The sequence below is a fragment of the Myotis lucifugus genome, unplaced genomic scaffold (genome assembly GCF_000147115.1).
Source record: "Myotis lucifugus unplaced genomic scaffold, Myoluc2.0 scaffold_377, whole genome shotgun sequence".
Classification (NCBI taxonomy): domain Eukaryota; kingdom Metazoa; phylum Chordata; class Mammalia; order Chiroptera; family Vespertilionidae; genus Myotis; species Myotis lucifugus.
The window spans coordinates 677,256-699,778 of NW_005871425.1; the positions used below are offsets into that span (position 1 = coordinate 677,256).

At 45.2% G+C, this 22,523-nt stretch overlaps 1 protein-coding gene across 7 annotated transcripts in view; it reads left to right on the forward strand.

The window, feature by feature from the left end:
* Positions 1–22,523, forward strand: part of TDP1 (tyrosyl-DNA phosphodiesterase 1) — a 53,184-nt gene that overhangs the window by 9,507 nt on the left and 21,154 nt on the right. For 5 of the 7 annotated variants that reach the window (XR_002832358.1, XM_014467061.2, XM_023765115.1 and 2 more), the window contains exons 5-13: positions 2,321–2,417; positions 5,056–5,090; positions 10,415–10,507; positions 12,651–12,818; positions 13,250–13,328; positions 14,555–14,740; positions 15,648–15,696; positions 16,571–16,637; positions 18,227–18,334. Coding sequence is in view for 4 of the 7 variants with exons in the window: in XM_014467061.2 (XP_014322547.1) it covers positions 2,321–2,417; positions 5,056–5,090; positions 10,415–10,507; positions 12,651–12,818; positions 13,250–13,328; positions 14,555–14,740; positions 15,648–15,696; positions 16,571–16,637; positions 18,227–18,334 (882 nt within the window). In the remaining 3 variants the exon portion in view is untranslated. Of the gene's footprint in view, positions 1–2,320; positions 2,418–5,055; positions 5,091–10,414; positions 10,508–12,650; positions 12,819–13,249; positions 13,329–14,554; positions 14,741–15,647; positions 15,697–16,570; positions 16,638–18,226; positions 18,335–18,521; positions 18,624–22,523 lie in introns of all 7 variants that reach the window. The other 2 variants (XR_002832356.1, XR_002832357.1) reach the window with 1 other exon arrangement.

Below are 22,523 nucleotides of genomic sequence, written 5' to 3' on the forward strand. Positions count from 1 at the left end.
GTTATTCGTCCCTTTGCTTCTCAAAGACCTTGAAATCGAATTGCCACACCTTTCAAGTGTTGCCAAAGTATAGACCACAACTCCTTGTGTATCTGTTACGGGTTGAATTGTCTCACCCCAACAAGGATCTGTTGGAGTTCCAACCCCCGCAGTCCCTCAGAATGTGACTTATTTGGAAGTAGCTTTTTGGGGGATAATCAAATCAAAATGAGGTCATTAAGGTGGGTCTTACTCTAATGTGACTGGTGTCCTCATAAGAAAGAGAAATTTGGACACAGACACATACAGAGCGAAGACACAGGGAGAACACCGCCAGGAGCTAGGACAGGCCTGGAGCAGGCCCTTCCCTCCCAGCCCCACAGGGAACCAACCCTGCTGACACCTTGCTCTCAGCCTTCTTGTTTCTGGAACCAAGAGACAAGTCCTGTTTCTAAGCCCCTGGGTTTGTGGTACTTTATTAGGCGCCCCCCGCCCCCCAACAAACTTGTCCAGTACCCCCTGGACTCTCATAACTGATCAGGGGACGGAAGAGTCCTGCCTCCCCACACCCACTCGCTGCTCAGTGCTCCTGGGGAACGCCAGCCATCAGGAGCTGTAAGGAGGAGGAAGGACCTAAATGTCAAGTTAAGGCAACATCCGGAATTTACAGAGAGAAATTCTGATCTTAGAGGTTATATTGCCTTATATTGTCATTCAGATACTGCCCATAGAGGGGCTTTCCAGAAAAACAGAACCAATGGGAGGTACAGTATGTGGAGAGTTATTATGGGCAGTTGGCTCAAGAGGAAGAGAACAAATTCTCCCTCCACTTTTTGTTTCTACCTTGGGCTGCCAGTGGACTGGATGAGGCCCCCCACATTGGAGTCCACCCATTCAAAGGCCCCTGTCATCCAGAAACACCCTCACAGACACACCCAGAAATGATGTTTTATATGAACACCCCATGGCCCAGTCAAGTTGACACATAAAATGAACCATCACAGCCTTTTTGTGACAGTTTATGGAACCAATAAATTTGAAGGAGTTAATGGAGATTTAACTTCTGTCAGTAATGGTTAATCTCTTTATTTTTAAGAAAGTCCTGATGATCTGATAACACTAATTATTTCTAGATGGTAGCTGTTTGAGTTTCTCTTACCTTGTTCTCTGTCTTGTTTTTCTAGTTGTAAAATAGAAAAAAGTTGCGAAGGTGTGGTTTCTTAGTTTTATTTGAACTAACATGTTATAAAGTTCTTGGGGATTAGGTAGCTAGGTGCTTGTACCTGAAGTGCATTTTCTATAATGTTTCTTTTTAGTTGCATGTTGCCCTTCACTATGGTAGAGAATCATTCTGCACCGTGATTGATACATGTGGAAGTAGCTACCTTTGTTCATCTTGCTTGATTGTTCCTTGAATAAAAATCCCATTTTTGTTTTGTTGGGTGTGCTTGTAAAGGTATATTGACTTCTAAGGATTATCTCACTTTGAATTAACCGGAGAAGATCATAGTTCCCTTAAAAGCCTTTTAATCTATTCCTGAAGAGTATTCTCTTTTTTAAAATATATTTTTATTGATTTCAGAGAGGTAGGGAAAAGAGAAAGAGATAGAAACATCAATGATGAGAGAATCATTGATTGGCTGCCTCCTGCACACCCCACACTGGGGATCAAGCCCGCAACCCGGGTGTGTGCCCTGACCAGGAGTGGAACTGCGACCTCCTGGTTCCTAGGTCAACACTCAGTCACTGAGCCACGTCAGCCAGGCCTGAAGAGTATTCGCATGTTGTCCTTTAGGAATTAAAAAATACAGCATTTTCAGTGTACCTTGGGCTCTGTTTCATTGAAATAGAACCACCTTTAATGAGTCTGCATGCTGCTGTGGACCTGCGCCTGTTCACTCTGTGTCCTGGGAGTCTAGTGCAGTACCTAGCACACAGTAGGAGCTTGGTGATTGTAGGCCTGGTAAGGTCCCAACAGCAGGGAAAGAGAAGAGCATCACACTATACAACAGTAATATTGTGTCTTTAATCCGTCTGAATTTAAACATATTAACACAGAGCTAACTATGTGCCCTTTGGGACCAAAGAAGATAATTCATAATCGAGGGCTTGCTTGAGTCACAACCCCTCTGAGTCGAAGTAGAGCTTCAGGATCGGACCCCATGAGCCCATTGGAAGGGTAACTGGTCAATGAAGATGAACTGACCTGTCCTGTTAGCCCTGGACTCAGTCTCCACGAAGGCCAGAAGCACGTGTGGGGTGATAGGGAAGCTGGTGTCCCTCACCAGGCAAAAGTCCCGCTCTGTGAATGATGTATTTCACATACTTCTGGCCTCTGCAGGAAGAAGCCGATCCTGTTGGTGCATGGCGACAAGCGAGAAGCTAAGGCTCGCCTGCACGCCGAGGCCAAGCCTTATCAGAACATTTCCCTCTGCCAGGTAAGCTGGTTATTGCCATTACGCTTGGTCTGAGAGTTGGAAGGAAATTAAGACATTTCATCTTTCTAGCTGCCGAGTGCAGGAATCCTGTCTCCCGCATCCCCCACAGGTATTGTCTAGCTTTGGCTTGAATGCTTCCTGAGGTAGCCCTTGTGGTTAGAAAGATTTTTCTTTATGCTGACCTCATATCTCTGTATCAGAGTTCTTCAGGGAAACAACCTATGGGAAACATACACATCTCTGTATGTACGGGGGCTGCTGGCAAGTCCAAGGTCCAGGGAAGAACAGGTGTTGCAGTTTGAGTCCACAGGCAGCCTGGAGACCAAATTTTCTCTTCCTTGAAGGAGTTGGCCTTTTTTTCTCTTGAGCCCTTCAACTGATTGGATAAGGCCCACCTACATTGTGGAGGGTCATTTGTTTTAGTCTAACAAATACTTTCGCTGCCACATCTGACCAAATGCCTGGATGTTGTGGCCTAGCTAGGGTGACACATAAGATTAACCATCACAACCTTCCTCTTTGTGACTTCCACACATTGGTCCTAATCTTTCCCTCCGGAGCACATGCAATAATTCTCCCCCTAGCATGTGTCGGTTGGTAGTTCTTATGTTTGAAGACACCTCCCTTAGTTGTCTCACATTGTTCAATTGTATTGGATGTACCATGGATCCCCAGTCTCTCCCCAACTTCCAGTCCTCCTCCGGTTGCCACTAGTCAGCCAGCGTGCCTCTCAAAACCTGGGTTTCAGCACTGTGATTCAACCACGCACTTTCTGTAGTTGGAATTTGAAAGCATTCCTTTTCCCAGCATATCCGTAGCTCACTTCTACACAGATAGCCTTAGCTTAGCCATTGCCTAAAACCCAGTTGTTTTGCTTTTGCTTCCCCAAGCAGAAGAGGTTAAACTGCAGTAGGATAGCTCTCATCAGACTAAAAAAATAACACAGTGATTAAATCAATAGAAATCGAGTTTTTCAAAGACTACTTGCCCTGAGAAGTTTTGGAGACATTGTGGCGTGCCTGATGGTGTGCTCCAGACCGGCCACTAGAGGGCGGAACGAGCTGCAGTCTTTCAAACCTTGCTCAAAGAGCTATTCAGAAGCTCCCAGATGTAGTCAGAGGTACAGAAGGTTTGTGGCCCCAGCCTGGCCTATTGAAATACCTTTATGCCTTGTCTGTAAGATGAATTATTGACATTGACATCAGTCAAAGAATCTGTGTATGCTAACACGTCTATTTTGTACATGTGGGGCCAGAGGTCGGAGGTTGAGGCCTGGGTTCTGTCCCAGCTCTCCGCGTACTAACGGTGTCATCCTGGGCTCATCGCTGAACCTCAGTCCTCCATGGTTAAGTGGGCTGCTGATGCTATTCTTCATTGGGTTGTTGTACAGGGATGTGGTGCATGTGCACCAATAAGCGCCCATTAAATATTATCTGTTGAAGTTACTATCAATCTTGATTTTGTGCTTAGACTTGCCCCAAATCACACCACTTATAACAAAACTAAACTCAAAAGCCAAGTCTCTTGACCATTTCCTTTTCCCAGCTAAATATCAATTTGCAGAGTGGCAGTCTTCATTCCAGTTTTGTAATTTTAAAGACATCAATACAGTTCCCTGTTCTCTCTTCTGTAACCAGACAAATGCATGCTGGGCTGTGAGCACCCCACGTGCTGAGTGTGAGAGGATAGTGACAGGCCACCTGTCCGTGAGCATCTCCAGGACAGGGCCTGTGTCCTCACCTGTGTGTTCAGTTGCTTCACTGCCTCCAGCAAACGGATCCACCCACCTGTCCTGTGGCTGGTGGGCGGGGCTTGTAGCAGTACTGCCGGCACAGGCCCCCTTTCCTACGCACTTGAAACACTTTTTCTCACTTACTCCTAACAACACAGAATCCCCTAACAGCACCATCATTTGACAGAGGAGTAAGGTGAAGCACAGAGATTTAAATATTTTTCAAAGTCATGCAAAGCTGTGAGCTAGGATTTGTGTGTTCCTAACTGCTATTTTGACATTTCTATTTTAACTGTCTCCTAGCCTACATCTGGAGCATAGTCTGTTTAACCAAGGTCTTGCTATACTGGGTGTTAGATAAAATGTTTACTTCTCCACTTAGGCCTCATTTATACGTGAAGGTATCATTTTGTAACAAGAAAATTGATTTAATATATTCTTTATTTTCAGTACTTAGGTTATTAATGTAAGAAAACTTCTGTTTTAACATCACAACACAAGTCTTTCTGATGCCACCACACTCAGTGTTTTTTGAATACGCGCTGAAAACTTTTTGCATTTGTTAATTTCTTTATAAGTCACATTTCTCATTTTAAAACTTTGCATAGAGTCTCATTTGATTTTATTAGTTTTTGACAACTAAAGAAATTAGGCTCTTTAACTTCTAATTACTATAATTAAAAGTGCAGAAAGTATTGAATTATTCTGGGAAACTTTTTAAAAAATAAAGGTTTTTAAAAACAAGCCTCACTGGATATTATAAAAGCTGTATTGTTTATGAAAAGCTTGTCCACTAGAGGGCAGTAAAAGCAGTTAAAAAAAAAAAGACCTGAACCGTTTCTAATTTAATTTCCAATAGGTAGGGATATTGAGTTTTTTTAATAAGTGACTTCTTTTTCATCCTAGGCAAAGTTGGATATTGCATTTGGAACACACCACACGTAAGCAATTTTTATGAACTGGGAGAGGGTATGGTTTTAATAGATCAAAGGATGCTATTCAGAAAGGCCCTTGAAGGAATTCAGGTGTGATGATTTTGCTGGGGGCGGGGGGATGTAGGGGGAGTGCTATCAGTAAGGAATTAGAGCAAGTGGAGTTGTTTTCTAACAGCCTGAAGCTACAATACTTTCAACACAAAAGCCTGAATCCCTGATGCCGTTTCCGCTTTTCTGTTCAGGACATTCGCTGTAGGAGAATAGATCCTGTGGTGTGTGGTCTGTGGTTATGAGTGACTGTACGTGTGTCAGTAACGCACTGTGGATTCCACTACGTTAAAGAGAGTCTTTTATAAGATTCTCAGTTGCATCAAATAGAGAATGTTGTTAGGTCAACTCCATCCTGTGATTGAGAAAAAAAAACCATTTTACAAATGTTGTCAACTCAAGAGGGTGATGTCTGTCCCTGCTCAAGACAGCTCAGAAATTTCTTCTAGAATGCTCTTCCGAAGCCTTGCCAGCCAGACAGGAAGAACTTGTGTTACTTCCTACTTGGCACGTTGCGCCGATGTCCGCTGGGCTCCTGCTTTAGGTTAGTCCTGCGGCTGTTTCTGCTGAGCCCTTTTACATAATTGGTTCTACAAATGAGAATAAGGACTAGACATCGTTGTCCCTATTTCAGCCTTTTTTTATAAAGCACGTTTCTCTAGGAAGGATTTGTGAAGTGAATGTGACCGAGCCTCATCTGTCTTCTAGACCAGCAGTGGAAATGGGTAGCTGGCGGCTTCTGGCGTGTTCCTTCAGGCATCTGTCTGTAGGGCAAAAAGGGAATCTCTAGGAGAGAGTGTGAGTCTTTCTGTGATCACCGGTTTCCTGATGGTACGGTGCCCTGAAATGAGGGCACACGTTCACCTTTCTCTCTGTCCACTTAAAACTATATTGTCCAGTTTGCTTCAAGAAAAAGGAACCAGAGCTGAAAGAGTTGAGTCATTTCGTAGAGGAGACCTACCGACCCTACGTTATCTGCTCTTAGATGCTCTTGATTAAATGTTGCAGCATTTACCGACCGTCCCTTGCCGGGAGCCGGTCCATCCTTGCTGCTTGACACAGTCGCTGCAGGAAAGAAACATCTGCACAGCATATGTTTCAAGGGACCTGGCATATATAGCATATTGTTCTTAATATGTTTGCTCTCTTTAGCGCCATGTGTTTTAACCAAGGTCACCTCTCCGAGAAAGGTTGTTTCCCCAGGTGGGGATCTTTCCCTGAGGTTAGGGAGGGGATACAACCCCTTAATTAAGTGCTAGGCGGGTAGTTAAGCTTCATAATCTTTACTCCCTGGAATGGAGATAAGAAACGCCCTAACCTTTGTAATAGAAATTGACAGGATTAAAATCGGCTGGTATAAATATGGATGTAACAAGACAATAAAGATCAGATCCTCATCAGCTCCTCATCAGATCCTCATCAGATCTTCATCAGATCCTAACCAGAACCTAGCCAGAGAACATGGCAAAAGATCCTGGACAGAACCTGGCTACAGAACTTCACTGGAGAGCCTAGAAGAACATGGCAAAAGAACCTGGATAGAACCTGGCTAAAGAACCTGGTGACTGAACCTGGCTGGAGAACCTGGCTGGAGAACCTGGCTGGAGAACCTAGCGAGAGAACATGGCACCAGAACTTGGTTGGAGATCCTGACCAGAACTTGGTTGGAGATCCTAACCAGAACTTTGCTGGAGATCCTGAAGGGAGAACCTCGCTATGCTGATGAACTGAACCCAGTTTCCATGTCATTCATTCTTCGCCGACTCCGTCCACACCTTTGGGGACCCCTGGACCCGCTGGGGCTGGACCCCAGCAGTCCCTAATTGGAAGCTGTGGTCTAACAGAGAACAGGGTCTGAGGGCTGTTGAGAGTGGACTCAGGCACCGCAGGATCAGTTGTTTGTGTCACACTAAGCTCACAGGGTGCTAATTCAGGCAGAGCACACAAAATGGCATTGTGTAAGGCGGCTCAGCATCTTCCCTAGACCCCCGGTGCCAGGCTCCTGTGCTGGCCACGCCTTCTGTGCCAGCAGTCAGCATTTCGTGGACAGAGTCGCTCTGTATTCCACATGCTAACAAGTAGTCACGGAGCCTGTGCCCTTGTCCAGGAGGGCTGGGTGTGCTGGGCCTGGCCAGGGTCTGACACACGGATGTGCAATTGAACCTTCATTGCATAGACTAGAGGCCCCAAGCAGATAAGCAGTTTTCCCTGGGCCAGTGCTGGGGACAGGAGTTTTTGTTTGCTGGCTGCTCCGATGGACTCATTGTTTCCTGTGGTCCATCCTGCCCTCCCCAACACACAAACCACTTGGCAAATTCATTCCTCCTCCCCTACTCATATCTTGTAATCACTGTTGCTCCTTTTAAAATGTTTTAGAAATTATTCATTAAATATCTATCATATTCTTGAGACACAGCTCTGGGGATATAACGGGTTTGGGACATAATGGGTTTTGTTCTTGCAGCTTTTAGCCTTTTGGTCAGAGAGGCAAGACAAACACATGAGTTAGTAAAGGAGGAAAGCCTTGCAGCTCATGGTGAAGGGGTGGAAACCGCCTCCCCATCGGGGCGGAGTGGAGCGGCCACAGTAAGTAGGAAGTGGCTTGGAGACGGTGCTCACGTTAGCAGGCCTGTGCCGGCTCTGTGCAGAGCAGCAGGAGCCCATAGCCCAGTGAGGCACGTCAAGCGTGCTCTGTCCGTGTCTCTGAAGGTTGTCGTACACTTCCAGGGTGTCTCTCACAAGGCGTTAGAATTCTAAAGCGTTGCGGTTTCCCCAGAACTAGGAGCAAAGTTAGCTCGCATGGCCCTGAGAATTGGAGGCGGGAAGGAGGGAGCCAGAGCAGCTCCACGTCCAGTTCCCTGTCTACCGGGAGCCAGGTGAACTAACGGACTGACCACAGGATGGCAGGGCAGACCGCTTCCCACTCCCATCCTCAGTCCTCACCCAGATCACACCTCGCCCACTCCTACCCCTGGCATGGTGAAGCCACGTGGTGAGAGGACGATCCGCATGTCTGATCAAACAAGCTCTTCCTCTGGCTCATTCTCTGACCACCGTCTCCCAGCCACAGGCGGTGCAGCTGGAGTGGGAGACGGCGCCCGCTCTGGGTTACCGTGGGCACTAGGGTGGTGCCTGGCACACGGGCCCTTCACAGGAACAGCTGCAGATTTAGGACGTGTCCCTTTTGCTGCCCCCACAGCTCAGTAGGCAACATGCAGGTCAGCGTTCTTTGAGGGAGACCCTATTTCTTACTCTTCATTCACTTTAAATTGTGACTTGATTGGCATGTGCCATCTTATCTCTGAAAGGATGCAAGCGACTCCCTGGATCTGTCCACGGTTCTGTTTGCAGAACTCACTGACATCCGTGCGTGATTTCCCTGATCAGTGTGCTTAATGGGAATATTTGTAAAACTCGTATCATGGATTCATAGCTGGCTTATTCTTAATGACAGTCAGCTGCCAGTTTGGTAACTGTGCACATAAATTTGCCCAGATTTCAGGGCGCACATGTCATACATGGGAAGATTGGCCCACCAGCTGTCATTTCTCAGCTCTGCATTTACCGTTTGCCAGCTCGTGTCACGTGCTCAGTGTGGCAGGAGCTACATCTCACTCTCTGTCCTTGCGTTCTTTTTCCCATCATTTTATGCTGACTCCATCTTGTCCAAACAGTACCCATGTTGTTTATTTTCCCCCAGTGTGAACTGACTTACGTCAGTGAACATGAAGTAGCATTTTGGCCTCAATAGAAATAAAAAGTCAGGGCAGCGTTAGTACCTTGAGGAGTGAGTCTCTGGTTGGGTAGAGAGAGCGCTTAGATTCCTGAAATAATTAGAAAACAAGCAGGAAGCTACAAACCATCCAACAGCCGATGACGAAAGAAAGGAAGGCGTTGAAGGACGAGTGGGAGTGTTTTACACCCACCTCAGTGCACACTGTACTTCATCTCACAGCAACCCTGTGAGGTACGAAGGGCTTCATCCTTCACGTTACAAGTGTAAAAAAAACAAGGTTCGGGGCATGGAATGACTTAGGGTCGTATGGCTTCTCCCTGGTGGAGACTGGAGCTTAGGTCTTGCAACTTCAGCTAGAAAGCTCTTATTTACACAGTATTCCCTCCCTCTCACTGTTATTAAAGTAAGAGAAGTGTGTCTGGTGACTAGAGGCCTGGGGCAGCCCCGTGGGGAAGAGAGGACTCAACCAGGACTGATTTGAGTTGATGGAGAAGAAAAAGGAGAGACTGACCTCAAGCCCAGGTGCACTGGTGACGAGTGTGGCATCTATGGAGCATGAAGATGAAGCCTCTTTCACACTCTTTTTAACTGCGACCCACAATAAGAAATACTTTTGAGCCCAGCCAGTGTGGCTCAGTGGTTGATCATCAACCCATGAACCAGGAGTTCACGGTTTGATTCCAGTGTGAGGGCTCGATTCCCAGAAGGGGCGTGCAGGAGACAGCCAATCAGTGATCCTCTCTCATCATTGATGTTTCTCTCTCCCTCTCTGAAATCAATAAAAATATATTTTAAAAAGCAAAAAAAGTACATTTGACCTTTCATCCATGCTTATGGCAAAACAAGTTTCATGAACCAATACTGAACTTAAATATATGCAATGCACTGTTGAGTTTATTATTTATTCTTTTGCAGTTTTTTTTTAAAATGCTAGTAATGACACAGCAAGAGGTTGTGGCCAAACTTTAAAAAACATTGGACAAGCCCTAGCTGGTTTGGCTCAGTGGATAGAACATTGGCCTGTGGGCTGAAGGGTCCCAGGTTTGATTCTGGTCAAGGGCACATGCACAGGCTCGATCCCCAGTAGGGGGCCTGCAGGCGGCAGCTGATCAATGATTCTCTCTCATCATTGATGTTTCCATCTCTCTTTCCCTCTCCCTTCCTCTCTGAAATCAATAAAAATATATTTAAAAAAACATTGGACAAGAAGGTTCCTATTGTCCCTAATAGGAACAGATGATGCTGAATAGATAATAAGGGGCCAGTCTGGAAGGGAGGGGTCTGAAGTGTCAGGACTGGCCATGTGGATGGACGGGGCAAAAGTTCATGGACCACCAAGTACTCAGAGCATTTTGGGAGGTAGTTTTCTACCTACCACTGAAGCAGACTTTGATAATGTGTAGAAGAAAGGAGGATTATAGTTGTTAAAAGTTTGGGTAATGTAAGAGTTTGAAAAATTCCTTTAGCAATTACATTTGCATTAGAAAGATATTACAGTTTTTGAAAGTAATGTTAATGCCTTCTGATGCCTTTTCTGTTTTTAAAGGAAAATGATGCTCCTGCTATACGAAGAAGGCCTCCGGGTGGTCATACACACCTCCAACCTCATCCGTGAAGACTGGCACCAGAAAACGCAAGGGTGCGTAGCTTCTGTTCGCTTTACGGCAGTGACTGTGTGTGCGAAGACAGGGCAAAAGCCAGAACATTTGCTTTATTCTTTTGTTTTTCTATGTTTTTAATTGTAAAAATCCCACGCACGGCATAGAAAAAATACACATGAAGAGGAAAAGATAGCATTCTTTTAGTATCTCCCCCCCAATTTCTCTCTCTTGAGGCAGCCAGAGTTAACAGTTTAGCATAATCATCCATGTCTGTCTCTATCATAGATGTACACACAGATAAATATCTACACACGGGTAGGTTTTTATCGTTTTTTATAAAATGGGATCATACACACACTACAGCCAAGTCCATCCAAGTATTCGAGGCAGGAAAGAGGATGCAAAGTGCAAGTTCTGAGCCCATTGTTTTTCCAGTAAGACCCAGTGGATAGCCTTCTGGTCTCCACTTCCCCCTGCTCCCACTTGTACGCAGGCTTGCCACTTCCCAGGGGCATCAGAGGAAAACTTGGGGGTTAGTCAAGTGCTAAAAATTTCCCTCCCCCCAATCCCTGTAGCTTCCCATGGAACACATCTGCACGGGTGTATTTCATGGGGTTGTGAATCTCAGAGAATCCAGTGTGAGATGGTTCAGGCTTAGTTTATATCGCCGACCCTTTGTCCTTGTGCACGGGTGCCGGGTCTAGCTTTTTATCTTTTCTCAAGAGGGGTTTGGGTTTAGTTTTAGGGATTAGCCCAAATCAAATTTTAACCATTGTTCTCCCTCCAGGTCAGACCTTCGTTGTGACTAGCTGTAACTCGCCTTTCTTTCATTTAAGCCATGTTGTACATCTTTGCCTTCTGGAGGTTAACAGCCTTCTGTGTTAGAAGAAACTCAGGCATTCCTCTAGCAGCGTTTTGGGGTTCAAGAATTCACTGTCATCCTCCCCCACAGACCTTGTCACAGTTCATTGCCCAGCCTGTGCTAGAACCCCTAACGTGGGATGTGTTAGCTGACTGAGTCCATGTCCCATTTTTATTCCTTCATTTAAAAAAAAATTTTAAGTTAAAAACATCATTGGCTGGGCAGTAGCTTTACATGGTTTAAAACTCAAAAAGTAGCAAGGGTGTGGAACTCCCTGCGGCTTCACTCTCCCACCCGGATCGGGCACTGTTATCTCGGGTTAGTCCCGGTTCTCCGCCCAAGACTCTGCAGTCTCATGCAGTGCGTTGTCATCTGTTAAAAAGACATTTAAAGGCAGTTATCTTGTGTCCCCTTCCGCACGGCCCTGCTGACCCTTTTCTGTATGCAGGTGTCCCTGCTATCCTTTGCAGCCGCCCTTGGTCCGCCGTTTAACTTCTCACTTTTAAACTTATTTGTCCCGTGACCATTTTCTCATCTGATTTTGGGAAGCGTGAAAAATGCCTCGCACCTCAGCATCTGGTTTAGAAAGTCATCATACATCATGGCTCTCACCCAACACCACCCTGTTTTCTTTGGGGGGAAAGGATTGATGACATGAAAGATGTCTCTAATATTTCATTTACTGTAGTATTTGAAAGTCTAAGGTTTGTGTTAATCTAATATCATTAAATGTGGTGTATACTCATTCCAGGCGCCAGGAATGTGTATGTTATAAAAATACCCCCAAACTACTGTAGCATATACGTCACGACGTGTTTGTTTATTGAAAGTAGATTTGTTTGTACATTTTTTTCAGTATAACTGTTACTCTTTTCCACTTGACTAAAGAGCCACATTGATATAGTCATGGGCATAGTCTGGCTGGGGTTACTACAGGTGGTGTGGGTTTGCTATAACAATTGAGATTAAAACTATGGACTGTTGTCATCACGCCTCAGAAAGCAGTATGTAAGGCGTGGGAAGAAGGTGTGGTGACTGGATGAGAGGGAGCATGGAGCGGGGATTGGATTGGGAGAGGTGGCAGAGGCTAGATCTTACTGGGTCTAAACTCACAGTGAAGTCTTCAAAAATAATTCTGAATGTGATGGAAGCTGTCCGAGTGGCGAGGTCAGATTTATGTTTCGTAAGGATCTCTGCTCACCAGGTGGAGACGCGGTGAGAATTCCCCTCCTCCTCAGGGTGAGTGCAGAGTCAATGCAGAGAGGCCCTGTGACCAGTGGCCTTCCCGACGGTTAATAGGCATTTCTCTCCCGCTCCAGAATGTGGGTGAGCCCCTTGTACCCACGAATGGCCCATGGCACCCACGGGTCTGGAGAGTCGACAACACATTTCAAAGCCGATCTCATCAGCTACCTGATGGCCTATAACGCTCCTCCCCTCCAGGAGTGGGTAGATGTCATCCACGCCCACGATCTCTCCGAAACCAAGTACGTGCCATCTTCGCGGTTCGGGTGCTCACGGCAGGTGATGCCTGAGAGCCGCACGGGGTCTGGAACGCAGGGTCTTGGAAGGAGGCTGAGTGCGTTCGGCCGCCCTTCATGACATGATGAAAGAGGAGGTTGTCGCTGTGCAGTCTCCTGGTTCTCTGCCCCTAAAGGGAGGCAGGGACTCTTCCCACGCACCCTCGGCCTCCTGCTGGTCACTGCAAGTGAGCGAGCTCTCGGCCTGGCCCCGTCCCCTTGCAGGTGCCCCACCACTAGTGGATGTGCTTGACAGTGAGTTTCAGTATCAGCCACTTCTCTGAGGAAGTATCCCAAGGAAATGGGTTGGCTCTTGGGACACTTTATGTGTATTTTGTGACTTGGGGTCCATAAATCACATCGCTACGTTCTATAATTTACATCTTATATCTCTGTAGCGTTTACCTCATTGGATCAACCCCCGGACGCTTTCAAGGAAATCAGAAAGATAACTGGGGGCACTTTAGGCTTCGGAAGGTAACAGAATTTTTACTATTTTAACTATTTTTTTAATTTAATGTGTATTATCTCCTTATTTATTTATTTATTTATTTTTTCACCACCAAAAGAATTGGTTTTATCAGGGTTATCTCCCTTTTTATTTATAATTGTATGTTGTAATGGCAGCATTACAATATATCTAGCACAATTCTGGGCAAATAGTAGGCACATGATAAATTGATTGCCTGATAGTTTTCAGTAATTTTTAAAGTTTTGTTATGCCTGTTCTATAGCTGTAGATTATTCTAAATGGACTTTTAGTTATATATCTTGTAACAGAGATTCCATTTTGTAGCACTTGATCAGCATATCAAGGACTTTTAACATACAAATTTAACAAAGCAGAATGTAGTGTTGAGTAGAGGCTATAACAATTAGCTATAATGTATTTTGTTTACCAAACCAGTGTCCTTAAGAGAATTGTTACTACAAAAATCACATTTGCTGCTGGTATGAAAATGAACATAGAAAGGTCTTTAACAAAATAAAACAACCAGCAAGTTGAAGATTAATATCTTCTTTATTGCCTTTTAGAAAACAGTTTACTGACCTTCTATAATAATAAAAGCATAATATGCTAATTAGACCAGACATCCTTCCAGATGAAGCCGGGGCTGCTAGGGAAGCCCGGGTCCCGGGTGCCAGAGGGAGGCCGGTCCTGCGACGGGTGGTGGTGCGGGGGAATGGAGGAAGGCCTACTCTTCGGGTCTCTAGTAATAATATAATGTCCCTAAAATGTCTTTGTTAAAAGCCTTACCTCTTTTTCCATTAATTATTTATGTTATGTAAGAATTCCCCTTGGTTAATGAAAATTTTAGTGTTTTTTTTTTTAACTGAGACTACAGCTGAAAGCAGGCAGGATCTCACAGCCAACATCTTTATGTTGTTGTATTTGTAATTGAGTGGCCCTCGTATTGGGGGTGCTCCGTCTTTTTTTTTTTTTTTTTTTAGTATTTTTTTATTGATTTCCTAGAGGAAGGGAGAGGGAGAGAGAGATAAAACATCAATGATGAGAGAGAATCATCGATCAGCTGCCTCCTGCTCGCCTCCTCCTGGGGATTGAGCCCGCCACCCGGGCCTGTGCCCTGCCTGGGTCCTGACCTAGGGAGGTAGAGCGCTCTAGCCAAGTGCACCGCGTTGCAGGTAGATGCCCACACCTGGGTTCGGGTCCTGACTGTGGCTTTCACTGTCACCTTTCACAGGTCCTGAAGGAGCATGCCTCGTCCATACCTAAGGCCGAGGCTTGGCCCGTCGTCGGCCAGTTCTCAAGCATTGGCTCCATGGGGGCTGACGAATCCAAATGGTTGTGTGCTGAATTCAAAGAGACCTTGGTAACCCTGGGGAAGGAAAGCAGGGTCCCCGGGAGAAGCGCTGCTCCCCTCCATCTGGTGAGTGCTCCTCCTCTGGAGTCCCTCATCTGCGTCCTCTCGTCCAGGAGAGGAGTCAGTCGGCGGTCAGTCCTCCTCAGAGAGAGGGTTTGATTCAGAGGGTTGGGATGGAAATGGTGGTATTTGTAATCGAGTGGCCCTCGTATCGGGGGGTGCTGGTGTGTGTGGTTCGGCCAAAGCTCCGCGTCCGCCACCAGCAAGCAGTGGTCAGCCCTTCCAGGTTGTCAAGCCCAGGAAGAGATGTTGGAAAGGCATCGCCTGCAGAATTACGAGCATCATTAGTAACTTAGGCATCTTTGAGTTAATAGTTAAGTTTGCATTCAATTCAGTGTTACTGTGACATGTCAGAGGAAAAACTCCAATGAAAGTGTGCTTTTTTATCATCAAACTAGAGGCCCGGTGCACAATTCGTGCACTCGGGGAGGGGGCTGGGGAGTCGCTCAGCCCGGCCTGCGCCCTCTCGAAGCCCGGAGCTGTCAGTCGAACATCCTGAGTCCTGCCGCAGAAGTGGGAGAGGCTCCTGCCACCGCTGCTGCACTCGCCAGCCATGAACCTGGCTCTGGCTGGGCGGTGCTCCCCCTGTGTGAGCAAACTGACCACCAGGGGGCAACTACTGCGTTGAGCATCTGCCCCCTGGTGGTCAGTGTGTATCATAGTGACCGGTCTTTCCATTGTTCGGTCTATTTGCATATTACCTTTTTATTATATAGGATTAATTACCAGAAATTCTGGTTTTTTTCCTGTAAATGGGAACTTTTTAAAATTTAGAGCACGTTTTATAAGCCTCTCAGTATTTTTAATGGAGATTTCATTTTCTTAAAAACCAATCAGCATTTCTTTTAACAAATAGTTCCTTCAGCATGGTACCTTCCAAGTGTCATTGGGAATTTTTCGTATTTCTTTTTAGATCTATCCTTCTGTGGAAAACGTGCGGACCAGCTTAGAAGGGTATCCAGGTAACTGTTGGGAAACCTGCCACAATTGTATTTTTTGTGTATATTTCACAAATGCCCTGGCAAACTTTTAAAAACAAGAAATAAGAATTTTCTCATCCCCCTTGGGATGAGAAAAGTATGGGTTAGAAAATCGGAGATGATGTTTCTCTTAACTGGGTAAGAATCATGAACACGGTAACATTGAGCACTAGTTATGTTCCAAAGATGGTGCAGGTGGCAGGTTGTGGATGTTATTTAACCCTCACAGACACCTTCTGAATGATTGCTCATCTCGTTTCTACCAATAAAGCTGCTCTAGCCTCTGCCACCAACAGATTGGCTGTCCAGGCAAGTCATCCAGATGAAACCAGCTGCCCCTACTGCTCTGTGCCCTTTCAGAACAGTTCCAACATGCCTGGCTCTAATCTTTCTCTCAAGTTCTAGGCGTTCTCATCCTATTCTGCCCCAACAGTCCTGGTCTGAGGCTAAAACAGAGGCGCTCCACACCTCATCTTGCAGAAGGAGGCTAAGGTGTCTCGCCCTCATGAGGATGGCAGTTTGGGCCAGGATTCTTTCTAACATTTCAAGTCTGTGCTGTTACAGATATTAAATGAGCACCCAAAACCCCTTTCCTTTGCAGATAGTAAACACTTGCATTTAATACGCATCCCTCAGAAAGGAAGCCCACTGAGAGGACACAGCTAGTGCAAGTGCAGACATTTCCTGTCCAGGAAGTGTTTTCTAAGACGAAATAATGGAAGCAGTTTTGTTTTTTTCCCTTTAACGTTCTCACTGTTGTTTACTATAGATTTTGTTTACTATACTTTTTAATGAAGAATCCTCAAATTATATTGCATCCGTGTTATTATTTGCTTTATTTTTCTTCTTTCAAAAGCCGGGGGCTCTCTTCCCTACAGCATCCAGACAGCGGAAAAGCAGAACTGGCTTCATGCCTACTTCCAGTAAGTAATTGGCTGAGACTGCTGCTGTTGCTGCTTTAGGAACAAGAGTGTTATTTAAAGAACCTTACATAATATAGCTCAGCTACATATGTTAGTGATAGAAATCATTTTAAACAAGGTTTTGAACTTTATCTTTTGAAATAGGTTTTTAATACCAAAGAGTAAAATTTATCTCTGTGGCATTTCTATTTATATATAGGCACATAAAGAAAACGATAAATAAAAGAACATGCTGAGTAGTTTAGAATTTACATTAGTACCTTTTAGTTCATGTTTCCAGTATGTAAAATTCAATTGTTCGCTCTACATAGTCTTACCCTGCGTGCCTGCAAGCTTGCTGAGGGTGGAATCCTCACCAAGCATGTGGGGTGGAATTTGGCTTGTTATGAGAGTTCAGGCCGAGGTTGAATGGACGAGTGAAATGACTGCCCTCTGTCCTCGCTGCAGTAGTCGCACATCTGCCTGCTCCAGGCTGCTCCCAGTGCCAGGCCGCTGTTTTGCTGGACAGCCAGAAACGAAGGCAATTTGCATCCCAGTAGCTTTCAGTCTAACCCGGGATGCCATCAGGAGCCTTTCTTTTTTTTTTTTTTTTTAAATATATTTTATTGATTTTTTTACAGAGAGGAAGGTAGAGGGATAGAGAGTTGGAAACATCAGATGAGAGAGAAACATCGATCAGCTGCCTCCTGCGCACCCCCCACTGGGAATGTGCCCGCAACCAAGGTACATGCCCTTGACTGGAATCGAACCTGGGACCCTTTAGTCCTCAGGCCGACGCTCTATCCACTGAGCCAAACCGGTTAGGGCAGGAGCCTTTCTTTAATGCTTTCTCGGGAGGTGGTTCCTTCCAGAGGGTGTTTCTTCAGATGGAGCGCCTCCCAGTATTGTCTGCCTTCCAGTGCATTGCATCATCTGATGATGGGCCTTATCTTGATCGGTCTCTGCAGACAGTCTGTTCTCTCGAGGCCTGTCCTCTGATAAGCAAGAGTTGTCGCCTCGAGGTACAGGTCATTTTTCCCCATGGCCCCTGCGTCCTACAATGTTGGAAACTTAGAAACCAAATGCAAGATATGCAAATACCAGCATCTGACTAAAGTATTTCTGACTTATCCTCCTGCTTTTCAACTTTCCGTCGTGATATTCATATTGTTTGTATTTTTCCCATTTTGTATTTTGTTTTATCCGCAAACTTTTACTGATCCTCTACTCAGTAATGCGTGTGGAAGCACAGTTCGAACTTTTAGAAACAGTCCAGCTAGGAGACAAAATGTGAAGACATGCTGCTAAAAGCACAACAGTTTTTGCATGCATGTGGGTATTCATGGCATAGAAGCCAGGAGTGTCAGGTGCCAAGAGATGCTTTTTGTGAGTGGAGGTACATTTTTTGTCTACATACCTGCACTCTAAAATGAACATGCATTATTCTGCTGTCTGAACAGAGTTTAAGAAGATACCACAGGTCATATCGAAGAGAACTGTGTGCTCTGGTTTTTAGATAATAAGAATCTGCTTTTCATGCCGTTTGCTAATATTAGGAAGATGACCAATTTGTATTTTCTTATCAGTGATTGTGTCTTTCCTGTCACTAGCAAATGGTCGGCTGAGACGTCTGGCCGCAGCAACGCCATGCCACATATCAAGACGTACATGAGACCCTCTCCAGACTTCAGTCAGATCGCGTGGTTCCTTGTCACAAGGTAAAAGTCCTTACATTCCTGATAATAGGGATTTTGTATTTCCCGCTCTGAATACTGAATGGTTTCCAAAAGGTGATTTTATGAATTGTCATTAGTTTTTGCTGTGTGTGTGTGTGTGTGTGTGTGTGTGTGTGTGTGTCTTACATGAGCCTTATTTAAAGGAGGCCCATAACTAATCCCTTTGTAGAGAATGCAGTCATGGCCTGATCTGCCCACATAGCATCCCAGCATTATCAAAGGACCCCTGAGAGACGTAACTCAAATAACAGAACATCTTAGAACCCCAAATGTAAGTGACACCTACCAGTAACTCCCTTCTTTTTATTTTTTATTTATTTTTCATTTTTACTTTTTGGTGGTTTGCCCCTTATCTCAAAGTCAGAACATCCCAAACTGAGCTCCTCTGTCTGGCAGATGTCTTTCCCAGCATCCCTCTGCTTTCGTGGCAGCTGCCCACTCTCGTCAGGCTGCAAGCCCACTGTGCTCTTCCCCTGTTCCTCCCTTTGAGAATCTGCAGCACTTACGGCGGTCCTTCCTGGGGGTGCTGGGCACGCAGATGAAACAGTAGGATTTACATAGTGGGTCTGAGATGCTCACAATTTCAGGGATGTCAGAAAACAGACACAGAAGTGTTGACACCAGGAAGAGATCTGTTCTGTGGTTGAGGTGGGCAGGTGGGTGCTTTGGAAATATCCATCAAAGCCTATTCATCCTTGAAATGTCTCAGACTTTGCTTTTCTCACCCCTGAAATTACCAGGGTAGATATTTATCACCTGGACTTCTGAAATGGTCACCTCTCCGCTGTCCCTCACATGGTTGTCCTCTTGCCAGGCCACCTGTCTTAGTTGTCCAGGACCATTTGTCTTTTGCTCACACGGATTTTCCTCATTGTCCTGTGTTCAGCAGCCTCCCCCACTTCCTATGGACTGAAGCCCAGAGTCCTGTCCTCAGCCTGGCATTCAGACCTTGGCCACTCCGTTCTCACCATTCTATCCTGTACCCCCAACATGTGCTTCCAGAAACAGCCAGGCTGTCCTCCTTGCCCCTGATATCGTCCTGCCAGCAGCCTGTAGAGTTTCCTCTCCTGATCCCTTGCTTGTCTCTCTCTGCCTGTCCAGTAGCTGCCCACGGAGTAAGAATTGTGCTCAGGGCTGGTCTCATCTCTTCCTGGATCTTCGCCAGCCTCTGCTAGTCTCCCTCCTTCAGATCCTGATCCTTCGAGCACACGTGCACTGCTGTCAGCTCCAAACATTCTTCTAAGCACATTGAGCTCTCGCTCTCACTGACCTCACAGCAGTTCTACAGTGTAGCTGTCAATCCCCCATACAGATAGGGGAACAGAAGCTCAGAGGTTAAACCAGTGCCCAGGAGCCAGGCACACCCTCCAGCACTGTGCCCTGGAGTAGTGAGTACCTGAGTCCAGCGGGCGGGCGGCTGTTCATCAAATACATGGTCAGGGAAGGCCTGACTGACGTGTTCTAAAGAAGGGTGGGGCCATGTGAACAGGTAGCTAGGGAAAGCGTTCTGGGCAGAGTCAGGAATATACTCATTGTGTTTGACAAACAACAGAGCGGTTTTGCTGCAGTGAGCGGGCTGGGAGGGCATGTGCGATCAGAGCCGTGGCTGTGACCAGACTTTGCCTTTTACCTGCTTTAGAGGCAAAATCACTACTGCCTGATGCCTCCTGGGTTTCCTGAAGCTTCGTAGTCACAGGTCTGTGAAAGGCAGCTCTGTGTCAAGGTACTGGATGATTTGAATAAATTAGAATCAGTGCTTTTTAAGCACTTGTTCCATGAGGCTTTCTGGAATAAGACATGGTTTTAATGTAGTTAGTTGGCTTTAGCTCTCACCTGATAAGGTCAGGCCCACCCATGGTCATTCCAAACCATTTGATTAACTTAGTTGGCTGATTGGTAACCTAATCATGGGAAAGAAATCCCATCATGTTGACAACTTATGCTCACGCTGAAGGGAAGGGCTTACACAGGGTGCATACCTTGGAGGCAGGGGTGGGAATTCTGCCTTGCACCGGGCTCATTGGTGTTTACTGCCCATTTTGGTTCATCCATCTTATTCTCCAGCCTTGATTTGAAGTAATTTCTTAATTATTATCTCTATGTTCAAAATTGAGGTTTACTTTCCGTAGTCAAGCAAAACTACCCTTGGATGTACTCAAAAGACTGATCCTCAGGCTCCTAAGGCTGTGTGAGAAATGAAATTCTATGACTATTTGGAGACAGAGGAGGCAGCTTTATTGGAGTGAGAGAATAACACTAAGTTTTATAAAAGACTAGAGGGCACGGTGCACGAAATTCGTGTACAGGAGGGGGGGGACCTCAACCCAGCCTGCACCCACTCTCAATCCTGGACCTCTCGGGGGATGTCCAACTGCCTGTTTAGGCCCAATCCCACAGGAATCCCTCTCGCAATCCGGGACCACTGGCTCCTAACAGCTTGCCTGCCTGCCTGATCGTCCCTAACCACTTGCCTGCCTGCCTGATCACCCCTAACCACTTGCCTGCCTGCCTCATCGCTCCTAACCACTCGCCTGCCTGCCTCATCGCCCCTAACCACTCGCCTGCCTGCCTCATCGCCCCTAACCACCTCTGCCTCAGCCCTTGCCGCCATGGACATGACGGCTGTCTGGTCTAATTAGAGTGTTACGCTTTTATTATTATAGATAGATAAGTAGAATTCCAAAAGATCTTAAAAAAAAAAACACTCATCCCATATTTCCTACGGTGTGTGCACAATATCTTATTAACCTGTCATTTCCTTACCCGTCATCGGTAGAGGGCATTGGCTTCCTGGTTATGGGGGCTTTGTTTTACCCAATTGACATTTCACAGCTGTGAAAACTGGCCACTGAAAATCAGGGACTGAAATCTTATAAAAATGCTTATAAAAAATGAATATGGTTTTTATCTTCCAATTTACTTTTCCTTTAAACACACATAAATCACAGTTTTCCATTTCCTCTCCTTCACTATATTGTGATTGGGGTGCTGACCGAAAACATTTTTCATAGATCCTGGGATATATTTTATTGTCTAGTTGCCACATTCCTGAGCATGGTAAAATCTGCACTAAAACCACTTTTAATGACGTTTCCATTTATTGGACTGTCTGCATTAGAAGTTTTTGTTCTCTAAGAGAAAATGAGTTTGTAATTCCCATACTTCTTTTCGTACCAATATACTCATCCTGATTATTGGTAATTATTTGTTTAATGTCAGTATTTTCTTTCAGACTACCAAATGCAGAGCCTAGTACAGTGCCTGGTCTATAATAGCTCTGAAAATTTTGAATAAATAAATGTATATCCTGTTTAATCTAACTACCACTCATTTTCTAATAACTTCTCAGGTTTTAAGTTTCTGTTTTTCTTTGTTTGCTGTCCAGGACGAGTATGCTTATCCTTTAGGTCCATCTTAAATGTTCCCCTTTGAAACTTTTTCTAGCTCAGAAGACATAATTCATTGTTTTTTCCTTTGTGTTTATAGCACTTTTTGCTTGGTCCTTTAACATCTTTGTTGGTTCTTAGGGGTCCTGTTTCTTCAATATATTATGAGTTGCTAGAGAGCAGGTAGCAGGTCTTACCCATCTTTATATCATCAACATCTAATACTGTGTGGCTCATGCTTAGTGATCAATACATGTTTGAATCAATACATGTCTGAATCAGAACCCTTTACAACACTGGTTTTTTCAAATAGGTAATATATGCACAAAACAGGAAGAGGGTGTGCAGAGAGAACTTACCTTCCCTATCCTGTCCCCAGCCATCTACTTATCAACTTCACACCACACCTATGGATTTTAGGTTTAATAGCTCTAACCCCATCAACACTTTCAAACCGAGGTGTCTCAGAGGGTGGTATTATCCAATCAGCCAAGATACTGTGGAGGAAATAGCACCCAAGTAGAGTCCAAATGTTCATGTCCTAATTTGGGATTGCCACTTACTAGCCTTGCCCCTTAAATTTTGGAAAAGTCATTTTTATCATCTGGGCTTTTATCCTACTTATTGAATGCGATATATATATATATATATATATATATATATATATATATAGAGAGAGAGAGAGAGAGAGAGAGAGAGAGAGAGAGAGGTGTTACCTATTAAACTGTAGGATGTATTAAATATTAGTTAACAGCTTGACTTTAGTAGCTGCTACCTCCCACATT